At 33.5% G+C, this 19,844-nt stretch overlaps 1 protein-coding gene across 1 annotated transcript in view; it reads right to left on the reverse strand.

Moving 5' to 3' along the window:
• Positions 1-1,156: 1,156 nt before the first annotated feature.
• The window catches only part of Nup54 (nuclear pore complex protein Nup54), a 34,003-nt gene continuing 15,315 nt past the window's right edge, over positions 1,157-19,844 (reverse strand). The window contains exons 3-13 of the mRNA XM_088224947.1: positions 18,857-18,979; positions 17,951-18,327; positions 16,435-16,555; positions 14,360-14,516; positions 13,821-13,929; positions 11,930-12,122; positions 10,054-10,142; positions 8,738-8,905; positions 6,992-7,111; positions 2,585-2,672; positions 1,157-1,629 (exon numbers count right to left, since the gene is read on the reverse strand). Of these exons, the coding sequence (XP_088081073.1) occupies positions 1,490-1,629; positions 2,585-2,672; positions 6,992-7,111; positions 8,738-8,905; positions 10,054-10,142; positions 11,930-12,122; positions 13,821-13,929; positions 14,360-14,516; positions 16,435-16,555; positions 17,951-18,327; positions 18,857-18,979 (1,685 nt within the window). The 3' untranslated portion in view covers positions 1,157-1,489. The remainder of the gene's footprint in view (positions 1,630-2,584; positions 2,673-6,991; positions 7,112-8,737; positions 8,906-10,053; positions 10,143-11,929; positions 12,123-13,820; positions 13,930-14,359; positions 14,517-16,434; positions 16,556-17,950; positions 18,328-18,856; positions 18,980-19,844) is intronic.

A 19,844-nucleotide genomic window follows, 5' to 3' on the forward strand; every position in this document is an offset into this window, starting at 1 on the left:
GAATAATTCATTATATGTCAATTTTAGTTTTTTTTGAGAACTCGTAAATTTATTTGTCTTGCGGTGTAATTATTTTTTTATCTATTGCATAAAAGTTTTTTCTATGATGTTTTCTAACTTTTTAAAATATTTTTTGCTCAAAAAATATTTTATAATTATCATATTAATGTTCAAATAATCCTTACATATTTTTTTGAGTAATATTGTATTACTTTTGAAAAACATTTTTAATAATTGAGAAACTACTCATTTAACTATATTTTTTTTGTTCCCTTTGCTTTTATGTATTTTGTTTATAAAAAAATTTAAATATAATCGTAATTATCTTATAATTTGTTTAAATAAAGCATAATTTAATACTACTAAGAAAATGAGTTTTGATATGTTTTTTCAAAATATTATAATTTTGAAGCCGTTAATACCATATTTTTAATTTTTTTGTATCCATCTTGTTTATATTTTATCTATGCAATAAAAAAATAAAAATACAAAAAATCTTTTTTTTTTATTACAAAATTTTTGTTTTGATTTTACCATGAAAATGCTAAAATACCTAAATTTCAAGTCTCGCGGCGAATTTTAGAGTAAAAATTATTTTTTACTTATTTTCCCCTTAATCTCCAGGCCATAAAACATCTTTTCCGCATAGGTAGATGTTGAAATTCCGAAAAATTAGAAATCACTCCACCTTAATGGTCACACTCAGATTGTTAATTCCGATCACCATATGACTCCAGAAATGCATAACCAGATTGGCTACAACCGTCAAACGTTTTTCCGGCAAGATGGAGCCACTTCCCACGTCGCAAATAACAAGATAACTGCTCTTCACGATTTATTCCCTTAAGAGTAATAAGTCGCCGAGGAGACATCAACTAGCCACCAGAGTCCAGATTTATACCTGCTGATTTTTTTCTATGGGGGCTACTTAAAAAGTAAAGTATTCAACCTGCTACCACCCAACTTGAATGTGTTAAAGCAAAGAATCAAAGAAGAAATCAACGCTGTTTCAAGAGCGATGCTCCAGCGAGTGATTGGAAATTTTAGTGCCAGGCTAAATGACTGTGAAGTGGATGGTGCACATTTAAATAATTCAACAGTAAATAAAACCGAGTTTGAACTAATCCTGGTATTTTTTTAAGTATCAAAAACGAAAAACATTCTGAAACACCTTTATTTAAAAATGAACTGATGGATGAGTTGATAAAATCCTTAAAAATAGACAACAGGCTCCTACTAAATGCTATGTAAATCTTAACTTTGGAACACAACGCAACAGTCAAAGGATAAAAACAATAGAAGTCTGGTGATTTTACCACAAATATTTTGACGCCATTGTCGTAAATAACTGTGTTCAAAAATGGGATTTATTGTGGTAAAGGGAGAGCGAACCTCTGATCTCTTAATAGCGTCAAACATGAACGCCCAGAACAGCACAGTTTTTGTAACATTAAATAATTCCTTAAAGGTGCTAACTTATGTAACTGGCTCACTCTGCTCCGTGAACTACGCGCGCCATTCCTTCCTGAATGAGATTGAGGTGAGCGAGGTCTTTGTGAACTGTTTCTATGAGGTGGGTCATGCCCTTCTGTTGCATGGACAGGAACTGTTTGATGTCGCCTTGCGATCCTGCAAAAAAAATACACTTTTATTTAATTATATATAACTTATTGTCTCAAACTAAATTCAAAGTAGGTGCAGTGTAACTGACCATTTTGTTTGAGTGTCTAATTTTGACATTTTACTAAATAGTGACATGCGGTTGACGCGTGTTTAGGAAGAATAAAGTCTTTACATCAATAAATTGCAATGCAGAAAGTTAAAAAAATTGGCAATAGTAATATTATTTGATGCTATGAATATAATGTGAAAAGGAGATAGTTTCAACAGTTATCATAAAAGTGTGAAACAGTTTTGCCGCGATGTAAATGACAGTTGAAATTTTGTGGTGCTATACAAAAAAAAGTGATACCATATAAATAAAATTTCCCAATAATTAGGGAAAAAATTGTTGTATGCATTTTATGCAAATTCAAAATTTTATTTTCGTGTTTTTAAGGTTAAATACCTAGATTAAATTATTTAAACATGTATTTTTTTTATTCAATATACAAAAAAAACATTGTAGTATTGCTCGAAAAAATACAAAATATTTTTAATTATATCATTGGTAAGTATGAATAATCCCCAATCATGACAGTTCTTACAATTTCTCTGCAGTATATTTAGTATTGTCTAGTACAATAATTATATTTTAATGCAATTTCATTTTTCCATACATTTTTCATTTCCTCACTTTTTTTGTTACTCCCTTAAAAAACGCAAAACAATGGTTTTACTGTACTTTGAAACGTAATATATTCAGTTAGAATCAATTATGTGTTGTGATAGATTTCCAGTTTCCGGGTAGCCATATTTAGCGGGTTTATTTTTTTAGGGTACGGGGTTCTCGTTTTTGATGTCAAGAGAACTCACTAATTTGAGCTCCTGACTTCACGAAAAAATGGTAGTTCAATTACAAATTTTTGGCTTTTATGATTTCTCTACACTTAAGTAAAATGGTTCAGTGTAATGATAATAATACCTTGGTCCATAGAGTATCGCTCAGAGGATTGTGTAGTAGCTTGACATCTTTGCATCCTCATTTGGGATAAAAATTCACTCAGCCGGCCCTGTAAAATATCATCATAAATAATGGTGCATTTAAAAAAATTATGTACAGTCTTGTAATTTTGGTCTTAAGGATTATTAAATTTTGCCATAGAACTTGTAATCATACGGAGAAAAAAGATGTTTACATCACAAGAAACGTATGTTTTACAAATATGTGCATGTCTAGAAACCATTTTTCATTTCAGAATAAGGATTGTATTGAGAATACATATCAAGTTTAGGATAATTGCTTCAAATCACAATTTCAGTCAACTTGTTTTATTATGTTTTTAACCAATTATTTAGTCTTATACACATTCTGGCGAAAGGATTGCGCCAATAGATGTTTGCACTTTAAACACTTGCCAGAATGTGTATAAAACCTACACGCATTTAAAATTATAGTCCTTAAAATATAGAACTTATAATTAGAAATCAAACACTGATTTGAGTCTACTGAATACTTTATTTTATTTTTACAAATATAAACATATAAAAATAAAACTTCGTGACAATTGTTTCGCCTTATTAGGGCATTTTCAAACGAATGTGAAGATTATTTGGATTGAATGTCCTTATATAGTTATATAATTCAAGGTACTTAAGTAGAAAATAAAAATAATCTTATGAACTATAGCATTTGTAAAAATAAAATAAAGTATTCAGTAGACTCAAATCAGTGTTTGATTTCTAATTATAAGTTTAAATATGGAGTTCTACAAAATAAACACCAAATCAATCAATCAACTTAAAATATAGCTTGATAAGAATTACAGTTGTCAGCAAAAGTGACGACATAACTTTGTAGTAACGTCTAAGGAGTGATTAATATTGACACACAAAAAATCATTTGTATCTGGCATGTTAATTATTTTTTTAATACAATGCTTGGCATATAAATCAACACAAATTTATAAAATCAGTTTATTATATAAATAAAAGACGAGTGATACTTTAATCCACAAATTTGGAATATCCAGTGACCGGTTTCATCGCTTTCGCAACATCTTCGAGACTGGTATCTTTATTAAGGAGCTCAATGTATTTATACAAAACAGAGGTAAGGATAAATAATTCAAAATTATATGAAAGTAAATTAAATAAAGTTATTTTTATCTTAAGGATCATTATCGTTTTTTTTTTGGGTTAACTAATGTGTTGATAAAATGTTTTTTTAATGAGTTTAAGGATTAAAGTATCACTGGTCTTTTATATGTATAATAAATTACAGTGAACTTCCATCAAGAATTTTCACTTACAAACTTAAATGTTTAATGTAAAATCAGCTTTAAAACTAAAATAAACCTAATTATTAACGACGTTCTTACAAGGTTACATCATTTTGCAAAAATGTTAGAGATGGGACAAATTGATCAATGTAAATCGATCAAATAAAAAAATAATTCATTTGATGTTGTTTATGAAAAAAGTACAAATGTCTTATTTTTTGGTGAATAATTGTCTTAAACACACTATTTTTTTGCTTTTTGGCTTGTTTTTCCGTTTTTATATCAATTTTCAGAAACAGAGTTTCATGTTTGCATGAAAAAACTGATGAAATTGATTTGATTGGTACATGATCAGTGATCAGTAATTTCCCATCACTAGTGACATTAGTTTGGCAGCTGTCATTTTAATCAAGCTATATTTTAAGGACTATAGGTTCTGACAATCATGAAGTAAATGTTTACTGTTTTTGGAGTGAGAGTTTAATTTTATTTTGAAACTTTTCCATGGATTAATCCTTTAAACTCTATTTATTTTACACTCACCAAGGAGAGTTTTAAAAATATATTTATATATTGACAGTTGTAAAAATTTGATTTCATATTTTTTAATAGAAATCTGTTTTATCAAGTATTTTTTTCATTAGTTAAGTTTATTTTTTCTCCAATAGATGGCAATAATCGTAGAATTTTACGTCGAAAAATAAGAAAGTTACAATTTTTTTTACACGATGATTCGCTAGGGTGAGTGACTCCCACCATATGAGTTGTGGCGTATTTTTATTATGGGTGAGTGAAACATGGAACTGGCAGAGGAAGGATGAAAGCCGAGTGAACACAATTGAAATGCAATCTCTTCAACAAATGTGTGGGAAATCAATGTATGACATGGTTACGAATGATGAAATCAGGCGAGAGTGTAAATCTGAGTCAAGTATAATTGATAAGATTAAGAAAGGGTCTTTGAGATGGTTTGGTCACGTAGAATGAATGGTAAAACAAGTATATATGGCGAAAATGAATGGTAACGTGAGACGTGGATGACCAAGGAAGACGTGGCATGATTAGATAAACCAAAATTTTTAGTCTAGTCATGTCAAAAACAGACAGAACCGAAGGGCATGTATGAAGAAGCTAGGAATGTATGCCATGATAGACGTGTGTGGCGGTCCATTCTCTCTGCCTACCCCTACGGAGAAATGGCGCGATGGTAGTAGTAGAAGGTTAGAACTTTGGAACTTTTAGAAGGGTATATAATTTACAAGCATGCCTTTGCGGATGACATACTCATAGCCATAGCGGACAACGACCTAAGAAATGCAGAGTCTCAAGCCAACAGTGTTCTTAAAATTCTCAGTCAATGGGGAACCAAAGTCAAGCTTTCGTTTGCTGCAGAAAAAAAAAATTGTATGCTCATCACGCGAAGAAAAAACTTTCAGACACCAATTCTTTATATGAACAATATTGCTATTGCAAATGTCACCAATTTTAAGGTTTTAGGTGTGGTTCTCGATGACCATTTAGCCTGGAATGCACATCTGGATCACATTTGTAATAAGCTTAACAATATTTATAAACAACTAACACAAGCCGCCAGGGCTACTTGGGGACTAAAGAGTGAGATTTTACAGATATTATACAAATATATAATAACGCCAATTGCTGTTTACGGCGCAAGTGTATGGGGTGATTCAGTCACGAAAAAGAAGAACATTAAAAAGCTGAGCAGTGTACAAAGAATGATTGCCATCCAAATTATAAAAGGATACCGAACTATTTCTACCGAGGCATCACTGGTAATCGCTGGTACTAAGCCCTTAGATATTGCGATAACTGAAAGATCTAAAATATATCATGCAAAACGTTACGGATATGTAAATGACATTCCCGAGGATAGAAATATTCAGCGATGCATAGATTATAAAGATCTACGACACCCAGCCACTCCTATTAAAATAAATATAATTATTGATGCTTAAATCACGAGCAACTTGTATGAAATAAACATCTTTACCGATGGCAGTAAAATGGAAGGACGAGTCGGAGCAGCATTTGTCATTTTTAAAAATAAAGTTGAAACTGCTAAAAGACAAATAAAGTTGGCAAATGAGTGTACTGTCTTCCAAAGTGAACTAGTGGCTATAAGAGAAGCTTTGAAGTGGACACTAAAAAATGCCAAAAATCCTGCAATTATGCTACATAGTGACAGCATGTCAAGCTTACAAGGATTGAATGATCCAAAGTCCACAGATCCAATTATTTACGAAATTAAAGAGCTTGCTGAAAAAAAATACCAAACATGTAAAAAACGAAATTGCAATGACATGGATTAAAGCACACGATGGCAACATGGAAAATGAGCGAGCGGATAATTTAGCGAAAAAAGCTTCCAAAATGAGAACTCTCCCTACCTATGACCATATTCCCATATTATATATTTAAAAAAATAGTACAAGAAACATCATACGATACTTGGAACAAAAGATATTTATCAAGTAATACAGGCAAAATAACGAAATTGTTTTTCAAAAATATAAAAGATGCCGAGATATTGGATACTTTTGGGCGGACTTACGAGCTGACTCAAATGCTTTCAAGTCATGGTGCTTTTCGAAAATATCTTCATAGATTTAAAATAAGAGAAAACGATAGCTGTCCTTGCGATGGACTCAGCTCTCAGGACGTCCTCCATATATTACTAGATTGTCCTATGTTTGATGCCGAGAGGTTAAACTGCATACAAATGTGCGCACAATACAGCCAAATTTTTGAAAACCAAGAGGAAGTTATAAAAAATGAAGCTACTGCCGAAAAATACATTGACTTTCTGAGGGGCATAGTTACAAAAATGAAAAAAATAATTAAGGAATTGACTCAGACTCGTGAAAAATAACTATTGTGCAAAATATACATACCAGGAAAAAAAGCTTTGTATGCATAAGCAAAGCAATGAATAACGGGAACAAGAGGGAGAAAAAAAAAAACTAGTAGGTGAGTGGGTTCCACCAAAGGAGTTTTAAGGGTTAAATTGCTTTTTGTTATGAGAGAAAAATATCTCGTTTAAGCTGTGCAAAAACGAGGTTGAGTAAAAATAATGTCAAATGAAAACTCACATTAAACTGTGTGGGGGCTGTGAGTTGCGAGTGCAGGGCTTCGAGACGACCCCGTAGCGTCTCCTCCTCCCCGGTCATGGCAGCTCCCGCTCTGCGCGCACTCTCTTGCCGCACAACCACCTAATTAAAGAAATTCATTAATAAATAAAGAGACAGACTGGAGTTTTCTGGGTCACATCATCGTCGTTCTCTTTCTTGCAAATGTTCATAGTACACCGCTGGTTGCGCCACTCTATGTGTTCTGTTCCCTAGTTCGCCCGCACCCAGAGTATTCCTCTGTTATCTGGTCTCCATATTATGATGCTCACATCAACAATATTGAATCAGTTCAACATCAATTTTTGAGAAAGATAGGCTGGAGGTTGGGCTTATCCAGAGACCAATGCTTGCTTTTACATTCCTCAATTTTTACACAGAAATGTTCAGGTCCCATTTTTTGTCATACATTATCCAAATATTCCCTCCAAATAACGTTTTTTACAATTTTCATCACGCCGGTTTTACGTTTAAAACTTTTGAAAATTAATTTGATGTGCGCAAAAAAGCTAAAAATTATGTCAAACTAAAAGGAGTACCGCGGTCCGCGCAGTGTCACATGAATAAAAGCAGGTAAACAACTATTAAAGTGTAAATTATTGTCTTAAACTAAATTCAAAGTAGGTGCAGTGTAATTGACCTTTCTGTTTAAGTGTCTTCGTTAAAGTTAGGTAGTTTTCATTTGAACAAAAACATTATTTTGATATGACAAATCTTGATACGCAGTTGACACACGTTTAGGAACAATTAAGTCTTCATATAAATAAATTGCGATGCATAAAGTTTAAAAATGTAACAATAGAAATTAAAAATACAAAAAGTTTCAAAAAGGAAGTAAAAAGTTATTATAAAAGTGTGGAACAGTTTTGCCGCGATCTAAATAAGTGACACTTGTTTTTAGTGAGCCATAAAAAATAAAGTGATACCATGTAAATAAAATTTTCTAACATTTAGGGAAAAATAGGTAAAAATATCAATAATCCTCAATAGGGAAATATCAGTTTTTTTATCTTTTCATAATTATAAATTAATAAGTGGTGGCTTTTTTTTGTACTTATCCTGCAACTATTCAAAGATACCATTACAACGCACCTATAGTCCTTAAAATATAGCGTGATTAGAATGACAGTTGTCAGTAAAAGTGATGACATAACATTGTAGTAACATCCAAGGAGTGATTTATATTGACACACGAAAAATCATTCGTAATCTGGTGTGTTAATTTATTTTAATACATTGCTTGAAACATAAATCAACATTAATATATAAAATCAGCTTTAAAACTAAAAGAAAACTAAAATAAACCTAATTATTAACGACGTTCTTACATCATTTTGCAAAAACGTTAGAGACGGGACAAATTGATCAATGTAAATTGATTGAATAAAAAAATAATTCATTTGATGTTGTTCATGAAAAAAAAATTGTCTTAAACACACTATAATAGGCTTGTTTTTGCGTTTTTTTTTTGAGTTTCATGTTTGCATGAAAAAACTGATAAAATTGATTTGATCGGTACATGATCGGTGATCAGTAATTTCCCATCACTTATTGACATTGGTTTGGCAGCTGTCATTTTAATCAAGCTAAATTTTAAGGACTACTGTAAACCATTTTCCCATATAAATCTCTAGTGTCTTAGCTTTGCACTCCTCCGAGATCTGCTGGGTCAAAACAGGTTAAAAGGTTTTTAAGATGTATTTTAATTACGGAAAGTAGCCTGTGATGAAGGTGCATATGTCGCCGGGTCTGATCTTGCAGGGTGGCCTGTGAGGCTGCGTGTTTGGCCTTCAGCTCCATGATCTCCGAGGAAGCCTGCGTCAGGAAGTTGGCGTGCAGCTGCGTCTCTTCCGTCTGGGACTGGATCCGCTGCTTGATCTGCAAACGGTTGGCTCGCAATAACACAGGGAAATGGATAACCGGCATTGGTGTACAGTGACGTTTTCGATTAGGGAAGCAGTCAATAAGAATTGGGTACCAGCTAGCTACACAATATACGGGTTCCTTGAGGTATTTTTAACAAAAATAGCTATTGAATACTGACTTTTGGATGGCGTTCCGGACGCATAAAAATAAATATAGTTAAATGCAGCTAGGAACCCCGTTATTTGTAGACTGAGTGCTGGCTCCCAACAAAGATAAATGATTCGCTTTCGAGCCTGGCCTCGGTAATACCGGGGCAAATATAGCCAGAGAAAACTTAGTATTATTAATTAATTGAAATAAATGAACCCGTATTGAAAAAAAGCCCTAAAAAGGGCCATTGTATTATGTTTGTCATGTTGTGCGCGTCGCAGCTACCGGCAAAACGGCCCTGTAACGACCTTTATGTGCCCTGCGGCCGGCGGTGTGCGGCAAGTGGTGGGGGTGAGCTACCCCCGCCACTCTAGGCCGGCCGGCGCAGCGGTTTGGCTAGCCCCGCGGAGCTCGACGTGCGCCGCTTTATAATGTGTTGAATTTTGAGGAGTAAATAAGTTGAGTTCCTAACTCTGCAGTTTACACGTGTTTTATTGAGTTTTCCGTCCTGTTTGCTTCCTGCACTTCGCTCCGCCCTGCCAGCTGTCCGCTTTCGCCTCTCTACACCACTTGAACCAGGTGGAAAGTCCTTTTCAGGGCTATTGAGGTTGACCTGTGGTCGGCGCATTTGTGCCCCTACCTTCCGAATTTGTCTTTGACTTTGACGATTCCACCTCAATCCCAAGATAAACTTCCTTTCCAGCGGGATAGCCTCAGACTGGAATAAATTGCCAATCTGTTGTCCATTCCATTTCAGTCAACCAGTTCAAAAACCGTTTGTATACTTTTATTTAAAGATGAATGCAGAAAAAACCCAGTACGCGATATATAGGCGCACCAGCAAAGGCTGCCTGCCTATAATAAATAATAATAGGCAAAATGTTAGACAGTGTGATCAATTTAACCAGCCGTCGACAGCTCTGTGAATACCTAAACTTGCATATTTTCCTATCAAGAATGTTCTCCGTCTCTAGAGATAACTTATTTTGGATAAAAAGAAGAGATCATACCTCACTAAATCCCACCATTGGTACTGGGAAGTATTTCTCTGGGTTAGGATTGTCAGCTTGAGCCTGTTTCCACAGCCGCGGGTCGATACCTGTAACCCAAGTGTTATAATATATAATGTAGATTTCCATATTCTCCACTCAAAAATGTTTTCCCTCTCTGCTGCAATAAACTTAGATTAGAATTATTTATTAATTCTTAAAAGACTGAGCTAAAAAAATCCCTCTGGAGACGTGTTACATTAAGCAAAAGATGAGATATTTTGCTCAATGCGAATTTAGTCATTCTTTAACCACCAGCCGGGTTATGACGTAACCTTGACATTTAATTCGAAACCAAAAGAAAAGAAAGAACTAAGATAGACCAGATCTTGTCTCGAAGTAATAATTATTTTAATTTTTTTGTCCTAGCTTTAATTTTATTAAGTTGTATTTTATTTCATTTGCACCTGTATTTAGTATAAGAAAATTTGTTTACCATTGTTGGAATGGAATGTATAAGTCTGTCAATAAATAAATAATAATAATAAAATTGACTGTGTCGTGAAAGCATGCAAAAACTGTCCGGATAAAAGGAAAAAGACTTTTTATTGATATGTAGGTACCTAGGTACCTGTTTATGTTTGAATTCCAAAACATAAAATGATTAATTTTCAAACATAGAATTCTTTTTGCAAATGTCAAACTCTGCGCTACTTACCAACAGTGGTGCATTTTGTGTAAGAAACTGTTTTTCAAAAATGTATCAAATGTCAGTTAAACTTATTTAAGCATTACTAAAAATAAGTTAATATGTAGAAATTAAGAAATCCTATGGAAATTAATCAATTCAGTATCCATTAAAAATAATTGATGTTTCTAAAATTTGAAAATTTTAAGCTGCAAAAAAACCACATTCTCAGAATTTTTAGGAATATGCATTTCATCACCATATCATTCCCTTTCCGCACCTAATGGTGCATAGGGCACTGAATTAGTACACCAATCGCAGCGTATCTTGATCATTTATGATGCATGAAGGTAAGGTGATCAGTCTTACGCTTCAGGTACCAATCCAAGGACTTTGAAATATTCCAGTGTGAAAACACCCTTTTAAATCAATATTTCATATCAACCGCGTCGGGAATCGAACCCGAGACCTCTTGCACGGTTGGCAAATGCGCTGACTGACCATTACACCACAAGGCCGACAAATAATATCTTTAAATATCTAAACTTATTAAATATCTTTAACTTCCTTTAAAAGTGAAATTTCCAAAAATAATTCAAGTTATGATGTTGCGCCTTGAATCCGCAGCCTATATTATGCAGGTGATGTGCAGTTCTGTATGTAGGCAGTAGGCACATAATAAATGAACACTGTATGGTCAACTATAGTTGTATTATTTATTGTAATGTGCAACTGTGTGACCAATATTCATTTACATTTCTAGTAATATTATAAGTTTTGTATGATTACTTATTTTATGTTATGTATAATTTTTATGTGACAACATTTACAATAACAATATTATGTGGAAGCCTCTAATTGGACTTCATGATATGTATTTATGGTATAATTGATTCTTATAAATGTATAAATGTCTGTTGGCTTTCCAATGAAATAAAATAAAAATAAAAAATAAAATAAATGCATTTCAGTCGAATGCAACCCAGGAAGTTCTATGAAAAACACATATTTGCTCCTAACTTTTTTTCTGATGAACATATTGAAGATATTATTATTTACAAACCTAAGTCACGTAAATTAGATTATTTTGCAAAATAACGAATGTAAATTGGTCCAGTAATCCAGTCTATAAAGGACAAACATACATACATGTATTTTTATATATATAGATTCAATTGGTGTGTGTCAGTGAGTAATGAATTTTCTTACCCGGCGGTGGAGTCTCCAGGTACTCCTGCATCTGGCGGGCGTCAGGGCGAGTGTGGGCTCGGGCGGCTGTCACACCCAGCGTGGTCAGCTGCTGACGCTGCAGAGGCCCGCCCAGGAACTGAGCCACCTCGGAAGCCGACAGCTTGGAACCCGTGCCGCCTGTAGCTGATTTCTCGCTCACGTACATCATTGCCTGGAAAATAAGACCGCATATATTTCGCATTTTGGAATGTTTAATAATAAGCAGTTGAAATTATTATTTTTATTATTTTAATAGACTCAAAATCCTTTATCACCCGCAGCAAACATCCAAAGGTTATCATGCTCGTAGTTGTTATATTTTGTATATTTATTTATTGACTTGACAATTGTAATCTGCATTATTTTAAGGGATTTTTAACCCATCACGTAATGGAGACTGTAGACATAAGTTAGAAATTAATGAATAGAACGCAGATAGCTGCTAAACTACGTACAGAAAAACAGATCCATATCATATATTTATTTTTACATAATTAGCATAATTTGCAACAATGTTTGAGTATGTCCAAATGCTTGCAGACTGGCTGGATTTCCTCCCTAGGGAGTTATTCATATTTAAATTAATTGCAATAGAGGGGGAAAACATTTTTGAGAAGGGAATATAGAAGTCTAGGCAACATGGGCAGAATGGTGAATGTTACACAGTGTGTAAAGTGGCCACTTAAACCAGCCAATGACAGGTCATAAGCCCTGTAAATGCGTAGACTTCCATTTTTACCTTCTCAATAATGTTTTCCCTGTCTGTGGCAATTAATTTAAATAGGCATAAATTTCCTTTAACATATATTGATATTTAAAAAAATAAATTTATAAATATTTTAAAAAATACATACAGTGAAACTCCCTTTTTACGTTTTTCAAGGGAGCAAGAAAAAAAAGTGTAAAACTGAGGAAAACGCTAAAGTGAGGAAATGAAAAATGTATGCAAAAAAATGGGAATTACATTAAAATAAAATTGATCGACTACACTATAGTGTACATATACTTCCAGAAAAATTGTGAAAACGGTGATAAGTGGAAGTTGTCAATTATTTTTTTTGCCTATTTTCAATGATTTCACTAAAAATATTTTTATATTGGTTCAAACAATATTTTGTAATCTGTTTTTTTTATTTGATTTAATTATTTTATGAGTAAATAAAACAAAACGAAAATAGAATTTTGAATTTGCATAAAATAACAAAAATTTAGTAACAACAAAGTTTTAATATCAATAAATTGCGATGTTTAAAACATAACAATATTTAAAGTTATAAAAAAGATGTTTTAAAAAGTTGTCATAAAAGTGTGAAACAATTTTGCAGCGATCTATATGACAGTTGTTTTTAGTGATGCCATAGAACAAAAGTGATACCATATAAATGAAATTTTCCAACATTTAGGGAAAAAATACTGTACATTATTTTATGCAAATTCAAAATTTTATTTTTGTTATTTTTTAATTACACATACAATAATTTTAACATGCTATTTTTAAATCAAACAAAAAAACCAATTACATAATACTGTTTGAAAAAATACAAAATATACAAAAATTAACTTAACAATAGAATCACCATGTAAAGCGCCCTTGAGGTATTTTATTACGAAAATGGCGCTATATAAGTTATCCATAATTATTATTATTATATTCACTATAATAGTGTAGCAAATTAATTTTATTTTTATTTAATTCCTATTTTTTCGATACATTTTTCATTTCCTCACTTCAGCGTTTCCCTCAGTTTTACACTTTTTTCTCGCTCCTTTGAAAAACGAAAAAAGGGGGGTTTTAATGTATAAAAAAAAAGACACTGAACTTCATTTAATATATATTTGTTTTTAAATATAAGATTAAATATTGCTTTACCTGTGATGTAGTAGGGGATGTAGCAGTAATGGAGTAAATGGTGATACTAAGGTTAGGTTTGTTCCCAAATAAGGCACTCAGGGATGTCTGTATCTGAACTTGCTGCGTTCTGTAATACCAACACAATACATTTTATTTTAAAACGAACACTTTTACATTATAAATCACGGGAATTAGGACTTGTCTTAAAAAATGTAAATTAAACTGTTGGTAATTAAATGTTACCTCAATGTCAAATGAATAAATAGTTTATCAAAATTTTTAATAAAAAAAATATGTTTGGTGAACTAGCTCATAGCAGGCAGGCCAACGTTTGGGCAGGACAATGTGTGTCAGGTCCGCTAGTAATTCTATAAATATACAATAGCCGTATCAAAAATTCCAAATCCCTCAAACAACTAGACACTACCTAAAGGTCTTTTTAAAAATTATTTCAATAATAGATTTTTGAGCGGGCTCAAGAGGTTTTGTATTGATTTGTTAGTGCCTCCCCATCCTATTACGCCACAATATTCCTAATATTTTTTAAACATAGTTACTTGAGTTCCTCCTGGGACTTGTTGAAGACCAGCTGTATTAGGCCGTCCTTGTCCTGAACTGTGGGTAGGCAGCTGTAGCCGATGGCCTTGAACCTGCATAGTGGGTTGTGCTCCGACAGCTCTAGGGGGGGCTGGTTATTGGCGTAGTACACCTTTCCTGGAAGACCACATTGATCAAATCGAATCCAGTCTACATCAACAAACGTTTGGACATATTGCAAAATATTGTTGGTTAATTCACTCCGATATAAAGCGGATGAATCACCAAGCAATGTCATTGTGGCTTTGGATAAAGAAAGTCTTAATATCGCACCTTAGCGATGTTGTAATTTTTCACTGCCTTGTTATAATTATGTAAAGGTTCATAGAACCGTAAATAAATCAATAATGGCACAAGTCTAAAATTGAGGTTTTTTTTAGTTGGAGAAATGTTCTTGAAAATATTTCTCATTCGTATATTATTCAACAGCATGTTTATTTATTAACGGACATTGTCCATGTATACAATTTATAAGGTTTAAATATTACAATAAAAGAATAGTTTAAAACATTTAAAAAAAAAAGAAAAGAAGCATTGACAAACATCAGGGACATCGAGACAAGATCTGGACTATTTATTTAGTGCTCGTTTAAATCGTTGTAAACTTAAACCAAAAAAGTCCAGATCTTGTCTCGAGTTAATAATATGACAAAGACGGGTCATTGGAGAATTAAGGCCATAGTTTGTTCTATGCTGATCGATGAACAGTACTTCATTGTTTCTCAATCTACGACTCGGAATATTGAATTTTACTAGTCCCAGTAATGATGGAACATCGATTATACCATTTAGTATGCCGAACATATATATGGAGTCAATATTAGTTCTACGTTTTTGTAGACAATGTTCTTGGTAGTATCATACATGATCAATATAGGCAATATGCAGGCAATTGGTAAAATAAACCAAAGTAGGGAACAAAATGCCGAACACTCTTCTAGTGGTACGGAAGGCCGGTTGAAAAAAATCGTTGTATGAATTTTATGCAAATTAAAATTTTTATTTTCGTGTTTTTAAGGTTGAGTACCTACATAAAATTATTTAAACATGTTTTTTTTATAATTCAATAAAAAATAACACACTGTAGTATTGCTTGAAAACATACAAAATATTTTTAACTAAACCATTGGTAAATATGAATAATCCCTAATTATGACAGTTCTTAAAATTTTTCTGCAGTATATTTAGTATGGTCTAGAACAATATTTATATTTTAATGAAATTTAATTTTTTCCATACATTTTTCATTTCCTCACTTTAAAGTTTTCCTCAGTTTTACACTTTTTTGTTGCTCCCTTGAAAATCGTAAAACAGGAGTTTTACTGTAATTGCCATGCCCCGGTGGCGTGATGGGTAAGATACTTGCCATGCGCACAGAGGGGTTCCAGGTTCGATTCCCGGTGAGATTACAAAAAATAAATGTGATTTTCTCAGGCCTGTTTTTTGGCCTGTTATGGTGCAAATAAACATCAATAATTTTTGTGTTAAAAAAAAAATTGTTGACATATTTTTTTTTTCGACACTTGAAAAAAGCAACACTAAAGCCAGTCAACGTATAGACTTCCATATTCCCTTCTCAACAATGTTTTCCCTCTCTGTTGCAATAAATAATTTCAACAATTTATGTGTTTATTGGAATAGATCGAACCAACTGGCCCGAGAGGAAGTAAAAAGTTTGTGAAATAATTCAATCAGATGAATCTTGATCACATCAATAAAGATTTGGCTGTTTTACTTCACAAAAGTCAACAGTTAGAAGAATTTAAGATATACAAGTGTTCGACTGAGGGCAGAATGGTGAATGTTACATTGTCAAGTGGCCACTTAAACCAGCCAACAGGTCACAAGCCCTGTAAATACCTAGAATTCCATATTTCCTTTTTGAAAATGTAATCCATATCTGATGTGATATGTGTACGTGAAGAATAAGCGGGCTGCTAAAAAAATGTTGCCGAATGGTCAAAATTTCGAGATGAGAAAATGTGCTGGCATCAATTTAAATCAGTACTTTTTAAATATTTAAAATAATTCTCACCGACTCCCCACTTGGCCAAGATGAAATTCCACTTGGCTAATATTTGGTCTCTCTCGTCACCGAACACGTTGACATTGAAGACAGCGCTCACCAGAGCCTCGTTAGGGTTCGGCGCTTGCGGCTAGAATAAAAAAATAGGTAAAATATGAGAGCAGGCGATAGGCACCGATTAACAAATTGCTAGTTCACGCGCTTATATGTTTTACGAATTGCGTTATTAATATGCTTTGAACTCTAATACAAAATGACTACAGAAACTCACCTTATACTGGGGTCATCCACCCTATTGTTAGCTTATTCACGCACAATGAGTTTGTGTAATTATGTAAATAACTAATGAGTGTGAGGGTCAAGGATTCAAAAATTACAATGAGGAATTCCACTGTTTTCTATTTTTTTTTCTATTAGCGTACTATTTAACTAAGCAAAAATATATTTACAATATTTGAGTTTGTCCAAATGTTCGTAGACAAAAGACTAATAATGAAACCATCTGGTCCAAGAAGAAGTTTAAAAACTGGAAAATTGTTTTCAGGCGTTGCCTAGTATGTGAAATAATTCAATCAGATGAATCTCTTCACAACAATAAAGGTTTCAGCTCTTTAACTTCACTAAAATCAACAGATGGAAGAATTGAAGAAATATGGATGATCAAACATAGGCAAAATGGTGAATGTTACACAGTGTGTAAAGTGGCCACTTAAACCAGCCAATGACAGGTCATAAGCCCTGTAAATGCCTAGACTTCCATATTCCCTTATTTAAGGTATTCTCCATCCCAGTTGTAATTTGTTAAAAATATTTTTTTTTTTTTTGTGCGTTATTTACAAAGATATGATTTTTTAAAGTTACATTTATCAAATACCGCGCCAAATGACTGTAATCAGTGTGTCACTTTTCAGTAGTGACGTCATGAAACGGTTGGCGTTCTTACTTTCACTGACCTGACAAGAATCTATGGAATATTGCTTTGATTACTTCATTTAGTTGATCGTAATTTGCTCATTTCTATGTTATGGTTGTTTTTAAGAACGTTTCGATTTAGAAAAACCTAGAAAGTTGACATAATCTCTGGTTGAAATGTCAACAAATTGAAATGTTTTCTATGGTCAAAACGTTCCTTACAAGGTGCGGGGGCTTTAAAGCGGAAACCGGAAATACTACACGTAGATATAAGGAGTGACGTCATTATTTACGATTTTAAAATGAATACTATTTTTAGCATTTTTTATTTATTTTTGCGTGCGTTTTTAAGAATTTCATCCTACTCCAAAATTTTTTAATATTCACGTGTACACGAAAACATTTTAAAAATTTAATTCCGGGTTGGGCTGGAATTCCTCATTGTAAAGTAATAAAGCAGCGATACAAAATCGCAAATACTTGTGGAGTCGATCAGTTTCTTATTCCCGAAGAAAAAGGTATTGTCCTCCACGGTGAAGTTATTAAAATTATTGAGTTAGGGAGGTAAATTTAAATTATAACATAACCACCTCTATATATTGTATTCATTTACCTGCTGTTGTTGCTGAGGTTGTCCGAAAGAACTAAGTCCGGCGCCGAAACCACCGAACCCAGTAGTGGCTCCGGTAGCACCGAGTGGTTTAGCACCGAAGTTGGTTCCGAAGCCCCCACCCGCTCCGAAACCGGTGTTTCCAGCACCAAAGCCGGTTCCCGCACCGAAAGAAGACCCGAACCCGCCGGCGGCGGCGCCGAACCCGGTCAGGGGCGCGCCGAACCCGGTGTTAGCAGCTCCGAACCCGGTGTTGGCGGCACCGAAGCCGGTGTTTGCGGCTCCGAAGCCCGTGTTCGGGGCGCCGAAGCCGGTGTTCGGGGCGCCGAAGCCGGTGTTCGGGGCGCCGAAGCCGGTTGGAGCCGGAGGTTTGAAAGCACCTAAACATAAGATTTCTTCATTGTATTTACGGCCCAAGACAATGATAGTAATTACACTAATGAAAATGTGAAGAAAAGGATTACATTACACACAACAAAAATATATTTAACAATGTTTGATTATGTCCAAATGCTTGCAGACTGGCTGGGAGGGAGTTGTTCATATTTAAATTCATTTCAACAGAGAGGGAAAACACTTTTGAGAAGGGAATATGGAAGTCTAGGCATTTACAGGGCTTATGACCTGTCATTGGCAATGAGTCATACATGACTTAAACCAGCTAATGACAGGTCATAAGCCCTGTAAATGCCTAGACTTCCATATTCCCTTCTCAAAAATATTTTCCCTCTCTGTTGAAATAAATTAAAAAAATTATTTAATGATGACAAAACAACTTGATATTTAAACCCACATATTATTTAGATTAACCAGTTCTGCTTTCATCCTCAAGACTGGTAAGTTTACTATAATAAAAAATTATTTTAACATAAACTGTCAAATAAAGGTGCGTTTGAGAATAGAATTTACCTGTTGTGTTGGTGCCGAATCCAGTGAAGGCCGAAGTCGTAGTGGCCGGGGCGCCAAATCCCCCGAACAGGGACGGGGCTGAGGTCGCCGCGGGGGCTCCGAACCCACCGAAACTCGTGTTGCCTAAAGTGCAAACCAAATAATATGGGGAAAATTCTAAGTTTATCTATTCAGTAATGAATAAAGTTAAAAGCCTTAATTTGTTGCAACAGATAGAAGAGTTTAGGAAATGTGGAAGTTTCAACATTTAGAGTTTAATTAAATCTTTTAATTTGCGTATACAGGTAAACGTCGTTTTGCGCCGATTTACAATTACGCCGGTTGGCGCCGGCGTGATATTCCCCGGTTTGGCCAACACCAGACGACAGAAGGTGCCGCGATTCTAATAGCAGACACACTTTTACACATTGTTTTATTCTATTGCCGTGTACGCGAGCAGCCGCGTGTGTGAAATTGTTTCCGAGTTAGTTTTCGTTTTGTGTTTATGATAAATAAAAAGGAATGATTATATTTTTTATTAAAATCATTAAACTAAAATATTTGTGGTTTATGCTATGATTCTGCAAGAAAGGAAGCAACAATCAAAGCAAATTAAATTGGAAGCTTTTTCAAAAAAAGTGTGAGAATTTTTTTTAGTACCGACGAACTGGTGAGTTATTTATTATAAAAAATTCATTATTTATATCATTATTACTTTCTTAAACATTTTTTAGATCTTAATTTTAATTTATACTTTTAATTTTCTTATTATTTTTTTTTTCTGTAAATATGAATTGAAATTCTCGATTTACTTTACTTTGTTTAATTTATTTTTTATCTTGTTTTGATTACATTTATGAGCACACACTATTTATATATGTGTTTATTTATTTTTTCTTATACTTAAAATATATTCAAGTAAATTACTATTCTTTAATTTTAATTGTATTATTTTACTCTATTTTCTTACTTTAAAAAAAATAAAAAATTCTTTAAACTATTTTTTATG

The sequence above is a fragment of the Micrasema longulum genome, unplaced genomic scaffold (assembly GCF_059751315.1).
Source record: "Micrasema longulum isolate JH-2025_06_02 unplaced genomic scaffold, ASM5975131v1 h1tg000034l, whole genome shotgun sequence".
NCBI lineage: Eukaryota > Metazoa > Arthropoda > Insecta > Trichoptera > Brachycentridae > Micrasema > Micrasema longulum.